General features: G+C 32.0%; 1 protein-coding gene across 2 annotated transcripts; it reads right to left on the bottom strand.

Moving 5' to 3' along the window:
• Window positions 1–1,437: 1,437 nt before the first annotated feature.
• On the bottom strand, window positions 1,438–9,821 carry LOC105800229 (probable plastidic glucose transporter 1). 2 transcript variants are annotated; one of them, XM_012631226.2, is made up of 12 exons: window positions 9,573–9,819; window positions 9,340–9,463; window positions 8,524–8,724; window positions 6,801–6,900; window positions 6,158–6,270; window positions 4,709–4,802; window positions 4,462–4,618; window positions 4,022–4,168; window positions 3,108–3,181; window positions 2,448–2,536; window positions 2,124–2,238; window positions 1,438–2,035 (listed from the first exon to the last, which is right to left on the bottom strand). In XM_012631226.2, exons 1-12 carry the CDS (start codon window positions 9,745–9,747, stop codon window positions 1,838–1,840), a joined length of 1,587 nt encoding a protein of 528 aa, XP_012486680.1. In that variant the 5' UTR covers window positions 9,748–9,819; the 3' UTR covers window positions 1,438–1,837. The 2 variants fall into 2 exon arrangements, 1 of the variants encoding a protein (XP_012486680.1); XR_008197979.1 differs by lacking the exon at window positions 1,438–2,035 and having other exon boundaries at window positions 2,332–2,536; window positions 9,573–9,821.
• Between the last annotated feature and the right edge of the window lie 310 nt (window positions 9,822–10,131).

Raw genomic sequence — 10,131 nt, 5'->3', positions numbered from 1 at the left:
ATTGCTTCTCCTATGACTTAGTTACTGCAAAAGAATGTTAAGTTTGAGTGGACCGATAAATGTCAACAAAGTTTTGAAAAATTGAAAGCATTATTAACTGAAGCACCAGTTTTAGTGCTGCCTGAGATGGGGAAAGAGTTCATAATTTACAGTGATGCGTCATTGAATGGTCTGGGGTGTTACAGTGACAATGATCTTTGCCATGGAAATCCACTACCTAAACTCTTAAGTAAATTCATGGCCCTTAACTTCTATTATTAAGGTTATGTACATAACTAGGTAGGAGAGAGAAACCAAATATTTTCCTCATCTTTTCTTCTCAAGACCGAAGCTAGGAAGGAAGAAAAGCTTGGTTTTTTCTTTCATGGCTGTCCATTGGTTCAAGGAGAGCAAGCTTATTTTCAACAAATTTTCTTTCAAATTTGCAAGTATTAGCTAATTAAGTAATTTTGTAGGTTAGATGGATATTGCATTGTTAAGTGTATAGTAAGTTGAAGCATGAAAACATGAAATCTTTGATTAATAATCTAAGTTGAGTTGTATTTGTTTTCTTTTTCATTTTGGCTCACCAACTTCAATTCCACTGAAGGGAGATGTCACTAATCACTTAAAAATTTTATATAAAATCTAAAGTATACAAAAAATTATAATTTTTTTAAAAAAATATTGATTTAGCGGAAGGAAATTAGCCCTTAGCTACCTACTAAAGGCAACAACCTCTTTATTGTTTGATATATCTTCATTCCTTGCATATTAGTCCTTAAACAGAGCAGCTTACAACTTCGGCAGGTAATTGCTGCCATATTTATATTTATATTTTTTATATAATATTAAAAGTAGAGAATAGGAATAACACATTTTAAACTCATATTAAATTAATATTTGATGAGAATTTTAATTATCATTCCATTCAAGTCAGGACTATTATATTTTTATTTTAATTTAACTATGAAAATACATAAATATAGGTATTAAAACAAAAGATATTATTCAGTTCATTTAATAATTTTTAATTCCACAAATAAACTACCTTAATTTATTTTTATGAAATTTTATAACTCCGTTTGACCATAAATCAGATAATTTTGCTTACAACAAATTTTTTTTTTGAAATTGCAGACAAGTTTTACTTGTTTCAATTAAAATTTATCATTTATACTATTAATTAAGGTTTTGACAGACTAAACCAACTCGATCTGAAAATGAATAAAAGCTTATTACCTCTACAAAGTAACAAGGATATTTTATATTTTTTCATGTTTTAAAATAAAATAATACTAAAATAGGATTTTCTTTTGATAAAATGAAAGAAATGGCTATTTTAATAACACTTCTAATAAAAATAAAACTTAAAAGAGCAATTTAAAGATTAAAGTATAACTTAAGAACCAATTCACTAATAAAATCTTAAATAAGTAATATATATATATATATATATAATTTTAATTTCTATTTGATTAATTCAAATTTCAAAACTATAATATTATCCAACCAATCCAATATAAGTACAAAACCGTAATACATAGTCAAATAAATTTGGATTCCACCGGTCCAGCCAGCCTTTTAACCAATGCATCCGACTTAACGGTTATTCTAGTTAAAAGGGGAAAAGAAGTTTATTGTAAATTTGATATATGAGCAATTTGGTACAAATGCCATTCCCCTACTTGGGAGATGGAGGACGAAGGGATATTCGGTTTTGCTATAACATTATGGTGTTGGGGGGAATTTCCGGAGCAAGTATGAATGCAGTGTGACAGTGCTAATAATAGTAATAAATAGAAACTGCATGCTCAACTTCACCCTTTACACCGCATCTGCGTGAAATAGAAATCATTCACCTTCCTCCACCTCTCATGTTAGAGTTGAGTGACATTTCAATCTCTTCCAGAGACCGGCCTTTCGTTTCAACCAGAAAGTAATACGCAAAAATTGCTGACAACACCGACACACTGCCGAAACCAGCATAAACTGAAGCAACTCCAAATATTTCCACTAAGTCAAGGAACAGTAGCCCCACCAAGAAATTACAAACCTGTATCATCAACACAAAGTTTCCATCTTACTTGAATGTATAGGACAGCCAAATTAAACAAAACTGAAAATAAATATAAATCACATACCCAATGAACAGAGAAGCTAAAACTCATTATCTTTCCACGTGTGTTGCTGCTACTGAGTTCTGGAATTATGAGACCAGTTACTGGGCCTGCTCCAATTGCAAAGGTGAATATGTACCTACATGAAAGCATTTTGAAAGAAAACACCTTATTAAATCTGAAACAAGAGATGCAAGTATCGGCAAGCAGCTCAGCTCTTTTATGGTCCCACCTAACAAGTAACATGTCAAACGCTTTTAACATATAAAAAGGCAATCCAAGGGTGTTCAAACCATAAGGGTCAGCATATCTGGCATTTAAATTACAGCATGTGTGGGGACTCCTTACATGAGCGTCCCTAGAATGGATAAGTTGTTACTGAAATCTTCCTCCAATGGGTAATTGATAGCAAAAACAATAAGAAACATTGAAACTGCCTGCAAAAGGAAAGTTCATTGCTTAGTATTATTAGCATTGCATCAATCAAGGGAATGTCTATTGGACCGAAACACATATATGCACGTGCAGTCACATGTTCATGTATGTACACACTCAGACTGCACTTTAAAGTTTCCTGGAAACTCGCCAAAGTAAGAATTTCGGAGTGTCTCAGATAGTACTATACTGTAATGTTTCATAAATTTTTAACTGTGGAAATGTTGGCAATTTAACAATATTTGACCTCCCTGCCATGTACATATTTCCTACGTGAATGATCACAGTTCAAACTCTGTGCTTTTCTTAATTTTCCTTCAAAGAGGTATAGTATTGAGACTTAAGTTACTTGGACTGATGTGTGAGTGATGGGTATGTGTATGTATCCAATGTGGATATTTTCAATCTTTTCTTTTCTTTTGAAAGTTTTCCCATGTATTTGACGGATCCTTGGACGGTCATATCCACGTATAAATATTAGACATGGGTATTTTAACAAAACTAAAGTGTCAAATCAACATAAATCGGTACCATTTACTAACATAAATTTAGAATAAAGATTTACTGTCTCACCATTCCCAGATAACTTCCAATGAGAAGCCTTCTCCTTCCTTGTGTATCCATAAGGTACGATGCGCAGAGTGCACCTGGAGACCACAAATTGACAATTGCGAGAGGTTGTATTAATAAAACTAGTTTTTAATGGCACATTCATTGTATGTGATTTAATGCATTTAATATTTAATTAATTTTTTAAAAATTATATTTTTAATTACAATAATAAGCATAAATTAATATTTCTTACTTGAATTATTAAATATAATTAAAATATATTAACTTTTCAATTGAAATATTATAATAGAATTTTTTGACTATATAATAGAAAATTTTTCAAATAAAAATTAAAACATTTTTAACATATTTAACATACAATATACTTTTACTTTATCTAATTAATGGAAAGTAACAATATTCAAAATAATAACTAATTAAACTCTAATATTAATTAAGTGGTAATTAAAGTGTTTAGAATTCTATTCAAGTAATACCACTATTTACACCAATAAAATAAGCACAACTTTTGTTTACACCAAAATTTTTAGACTAGTAATTGTAAATTATAATATTATAATTATCACAACTTTTTCTTATAGTTTATGCTCTATTTTAAAATTAGCACAACTTTTTAACTAATAATTGTATTTTAAATTCTAATAAGTTTTAAATCAACTTCTATTAAATTATAATTATTTTAAATGTATAATTATCACAACTTCTATTTTATTTAAACTTTTTAACTAATAATTCTAAATTAAATATTATAATTATTTTTAATGTGAATTTAATAATATGATGGAAAGTAAAGGGTATTATCGTCAGTTCAAAAGTTTTTCCAAACTCGTGATTTTATATATATTATAGATAAGAATTCAACACAGAAATTGGCAAACAAGAAGGGAAAAAAAATACAAAAGCGTATCTCATACCTGCAAAATTTGTAAGTCCAACAAATAAACTTGCCAAAGCACCACTAGCAATTCCAACATCTTGAAATGTCAATGATGAAAAATAAAGAACTCCGTTTATTCCAGCAAACTGTTGAAGAACAAAAAGGGCTCCTCCAATGAAAGCAACTGTAACCAAAAGAGTATTAAAAGAAGTTTCCAAGAAACTAATATAAAACCTAAATAAGGAGTATCAAGAAAAATCTTAAGACTGCAAATGTAGAAGACCTTAATAATACCTAAAAATTCAAACAAAAATAAAACCTCAAAATATTTACTTTTTATTAGGTGAGATTACCGAGAAGCATGCTGTCCTTTTAGCAGAAACCAAGTTGAAGGAAAAGTTATAAATATACCAAGTTAAACATTGAAATATCAGAATCATGACAAAACATCCAAAAAAGAAACCACCTTGATACAACCTCGAGAATGTGGCTCTTCCAGAAGCTGCATCCATCTGCTGTTCACATCAGTCCCATCATTGCTGATGTTTGACTGGAATTCCTCAATAGCTTTGTCAACTTCTGAGTCTCCCCAAAGATTACGGATAATTGTCTGCGCATCTTTCATGTCCCCTACCTACGGAGATGCCAAACTTCTATGTTTCAAGAGAACATGCCAAGAAGTAATGCATGTGTAGTTTGGTATTGACAAAAACAAGGGTCATACTCTGCATAACCAGCGGGGGCTCTCAACAGTAAATTGCATACCAAGAGCTAGAAGAAAACCAGGCATACTTGCTATATAGAACATTGTCCTCCACCTGGAAAACATTTTTTCCTACTTTCTTTAGCAGTTTGAAGCAATAAAAACCTATAATTTGATTAAAGAAAAAGTTGTTCCATACATGACACAAAGAATAACTACAAAATGTACCCATAGACAAAATTAATTGGGTGAAAGTACCTACAAAGTCCCTCTATCATAGGAACTGGATCAAATTAGTCCAGTACTATTGAACAGATCAATTTAGTCTCTTTACTACTACTAAAAGGAATCAAATAAGGTCAAACCGGAACAGATATAACATTTATTATTTAAAAAATGACATGAAAATGATTTTTTCTCATTTCCAGTTCAACTCCAAACGAAATATTTCATTTATAGAACTATAAAATGCTTTCAAAATATAACTCTGTTAAACTATAAATGACATATTTTAAATAGTAAATGTTGAAATTTGGCCTTATTTGATTCTTTTTAATAGTATAGGGGCTAAATTGATTCATTTAATCAATGTCTCTATAACAGAGGAACCTGCCAGGTACATTCACCAAAATAATTGTAATCATGCACTTGTGAAGCTTAGAAGTTCCTATGAGAACTTTTTTTTAAGCATAAAATGTATGGAAAGAAGATGAGCACAAAAAGGAATTTGCTCACAGGTAACGACAATAGAATAGAACTAGTAAACCTAGATAAAAGCTATTAAACTAGCATATAAACATACACTTCTGATGCCTAGGAGTTCCTTGAAACCAAAGATAAGTAGTTTGTAAACAGAACTTCTGAGAAAATATACTGCGTCAAACAAAAATTGCCAATAAAATAAACGTAAGAATGACAATAGCTGGAGAATACACTCACATGAATTATACATAATTAGTTTTACATGATGCATATTCATAATGGAGTTTCTTCATAATGAGCATATAAAGGTCAAGAGCATGCAAGACACAGAAGTCGGTACTTGACAGTGACACTTTCTTGAAGGGTGTGAGGCTAACAGTCAAATTCTTCACAGCACTACAAGCTATAATAAGTTTAGTTTCTAGAGCTGCAACTTTGGTTCAAAGAGACCAAAGATGGTAACCACACAATTAGGATTGCTTTGAGTTCCTTTACACAATTGGGTTTCTTTCAACACTCATTAAAAACCCATGATTTTAAACCTATAAACTGATATGTAAATTACTCCAACATTACGATCTTTAGATTGCAAAAAAAATAACAGTGCAGAAAAATTTTCAGGTTTATATTATGATGGTTACATCTGAAGGGTCAAGTTAATCACTGTTTCAGCCAGATTCAATTAGAGAGGAAAAGGAAAAATATATGTTCCTCATCAACAACCATCATTGCTCTGAGAAAAGGAAAAAAGAGGAAGAAAGTTCTTACCAATGTGGATCATGTTCTGCTGGTATTCCAAGACACAATGAGAAAATAATTCCAAGGCAGGTGCCAATATGGGACAAAGTGCCCAACGAACCCCTGTATTTTGTTGGGGCAACCTATAGGGAATGAACAGAAAATGAAAAACGTTAAAAATGGAATATCCTCTCCACAAATTCCATAAAAGAAGCAGCAAGTTTTATCAAACAAAAGCTTTAACCAAATCGTTCAGAGTAGAAATAACTTCCTGCTCAGTTTACCAAGTTAATGTGTTAAAAGCACCTATATGCATTTCATAAAGTCATTGGTTACTAGGGCAGAATAAGATGGTTAACCTACAGACAGTCAATAACATATCATTAAATCTGCAAAAACTTACCCGCCAATAACAATCTATGTACAGTAATTCCTTTTTCTTTTATTATTTTTTTAATGAATACCCACTTTGACTCCATTTACATCCATCTTACATGGTAGGCTCAGGGTACAATAAGAAGAAAAAAAAGTAGCATTTTTTAAGCATTTTAAGAGTAAGAAGAGTTAAAAATCCCCTTATTCCTCATTTCAACAAAGAGTAAAATTCCAGATGTTATGAGGTATAAGTAAAACTTAAAACCTAGAAGCCAGAATTCTTGTCATTAAGCAGTACCTCTGAAATATAAATTGGAACAAGAACTGTGTTCACACCAATACCAAGGCCAACAAGAAATCTTCCCAGCAGTATTTCATTTAAGGAATGCGCTTGTGCACTGTCACAAATTGAAGAGTCAATCAAGATGGAAACGGTTTAAGGACAACAGATCTCAATAGTCTATATTCTAAGGACAGACTTACTGCAGCAACATAAAAAACAAAGAAATACGAAACAACTTAATTAAATACGAAGAAACCATATGTTTCAACTTTTTCTTTTGTGCCCTCTGGAGCAGTTTATTCTGTTATTCATATGAGTGTGTTGCATGTAAGAAGCATTGAGCTACTTTGGTAGTCAAAGTAAAATAAGCAAGTACAAAAAAGAATCATTCGTGGTGGTTCTTTTCCAAGAGATCTATGGTGCAACAAAATAATGAATCTGATGTACTTATCCTAGTAACATCAGTAATAATTAGTGGTAAGTGTTAACAGGCTGTAAAACATACTGTAATGTATTTAAAAAGCTCCAAAACAATCCCTACACACTAAAAGAATTGTTTCAAATCATCAGACCATTAAAAATCTACCGTTAACTTGATGATTTGGAGAAAATATATTCATATCTAACTGGCTTGCTCATAACCCGACCCGACCCATGCAAAAAACCCAATTATCCCAAAAACAAAACATGCCATGTATCTGGTGTGGCTGAAAAAAATAAAATCTTTGAAAAGATAATCATTTTTAAGCAAGCAAACTAGCTCAAGCATTTCAGAACAAGAGTAATCAAACACTGTTCATTGTTTAAGCTGCATTCGATGAGCAATGGAGCTAATAAATAAAGATAAGTAAATAAAACTTCAAGAAAATATTCAACTAATTGAACTTTTGAGAATAAAGAAGAATTGGAAAGAACGAGTAATTGAGTTGCGTGGAACTACAGCGTGAATTGCTAACTTAAATATTTCTAAGCTATAAATAGAATGAGATTTTTTATACAAGGGATTAGGCATTGGGGGATTTCAATTAGAAATCTTTCCTCTTCTCCTCTAGCTTTTCTGATTAATGCCCCAAAATTTTCATTAGATATATTGCGATGAAGTTAACTTGGGGTTGGGGAATTTGGAGATTTGGATTTAGGGTTCTGAGGGATTGGCAGGGGAGAGTCACAATAGTTGAAACTTCTATTATGGCCAGTGGCCACACGGTAGTTCTAAGATTTGGGATGGTTGGGTTTTTTCCATGGGCCGGGTCATGGGTAAATCAGTTAGGTATGATATATTTTGTGCAAACTATCAATAACTTAATGGAAAATTTTAACATTATCATGATTTGAACAAATTTTTAATGCATAAGAACTAATTTGGAGTAATTTTTAGTAGAGGAACTAAAATGAACTTTACACAGTAGTACAGGGACACCCGATAGACTTTGACCCAATTCTTACCATTATAAGAGTAAGCTCAAAAAGCATCTGAAGGGCCAAGATATAAATTGGTTTACATGTTTAAATACACTTTCAAACACATAAAGTACAAGAAGCAACTGCAATATGTGTCCTATAAGTTCTACCTAGATAAATACAGAATGAAATAACAGATGGGGTGTGAAACACACAAAAGAAACAAAAGAGTACAAAATAATTATAGTACTGTTTAAATGAACTCCACATTTCACTTGGCATAGAGGAGATAAAATGCATTGCTTGGATTAACAATACCTATATATGCTATTCTCACCTCACAATTGCACCAAGTATCAATGGTATCGTGTCAATCTGAAAGGTCCGGCGACAGCCTAGTTTGTCCACCAGTGAACCAGAACTCAGGCTTCCAATGAAAGCTCCAGCAATGAATATGCTTACCACAAGCCCCTCAAGAATTGGATCTCCTTCGAAACCAAGTTCTCTTGCAATTGAAACGATTGGACCATTCATTACTCTGCAAAACAAAGAATGCAATTTTGTGAACTGACTCTTTGACAAACCAATTTTACTCTTTAAAAATATCATTGATTTTCAAGTTACACCTATGTTATGGTGAGTATTGGCTACGTGTGAGAGTCCAATATGGGCATACTCAATATTTTTTATTCTATTTTATTTCTTCACATATATGATCATATCCCATACCTATGTCAAACACAAGTGTTGGACATGGGTACTTTAGGGAGAATTAAGAGACCGGGTATATGAATTCCTTCCATACACTCCCGATGAAATTTTAACACTCTACAACCAGATTTATACATTAAAAGACAATAATTCAGTGTGTAGTTTCCTTATTTATAGTTTTTTTATGGAATATTTATAGTTAAATAAATAAAACTCTTGTAAGCATATAAATCAGTTAGCAACATAATTTCCAATTTCTCAACAGCTAAAAGAGCGACAACTAATTAGAAAGCACAATAAGGCATAAAAAAAATCAATAAGAGCAGAATTAAGCTCCAGAATATTCAAATGCTTCATTGCATAGCAAAAAGAGCAAGGAAAAAAAACCAACAATTAACTTTTCAGAGGGAAAGAAAAATGTTTTTATTAAAAAAACACTTACCCTATGTGATAGCCGAAAAGGAAATTGGACATTGAAGCAACCAAAACGTGAGGGAAAGTAGGAAGCCATCCCAAATCAAAGATTTGATCATCGCTTTTTTCTTGATTATGTAAATCTTCATTATCTGCAATTTAAACCCTAATCAGATATTAACCATAAAAATTCCACAGAATCTTGTCCGTTGATTGAATTTGACGTAAGTCAATAAGCCAAAAAAAAATGATAGTAAAAACCTGGCTCCTGAGTCTGCAACTGCTTCTTAGTCGCAGAAGCTTTCAACTTTAGTGACGGCAAGAGGAAACCAAAACGAAAGGTTTTGGGTTTAAGGAGTACTTTGGGGCTTAGATGAGAGGTGAAGAATAGGGGAACCGGGACGACCGGTCGGTGGAGAACGGTGGCAACCCACATCAAGTGAGAAATCGAGGAGAGAGAATGGGAATTGAAGTGTTTTTTTTTTTTTTTCCCTTCAATAATTAGATAGAAATGATAGGATAAAGCCAGGTGGCGTAATTTCTTAGCTCTGCAAGGAAGGAAGAGGATAAAACGGTCATAAAAAAAGAGTAACAAATTGGCGGGAAACACGAGAGCATATTTCAACAGTATACCAGCAAGGATGAGAGATTTTAGTGACATTTTCTTTAGCATGACGTAATTTACTTATTTGTGGATACTTTTATCTAAGGATATTAAATTTTGAAATGTTAAAGACGTGGTTTAATCGTAAAATGCCATGAGTCAGAACTTTTTACTTCTAATAATTGAAATTTTGAAGAAAGAAAACCGTGAAATCAT

This window comes from Gossypium raimondii, chromosome 7 (genome assembly GCF_025698545.1).
Source record: "Gossypium raimondii isolate GPD5lz chromosome 7, ASM2569854v1, whole genome shotgun sequence".
In the NCBI taxonomy this organism is placed as follows: Eukaryota; Viridiplantae; Streptophyta; class Magnoliopsida; order Malvales; family Malvaceae; genus Gossypium; species Gossypium raimondii.
The sequence above is the reverse complement of the archived record's forward strand: the minus strand, read 5'-3'. Positions and strand labels throughout refer to the sequence as shown.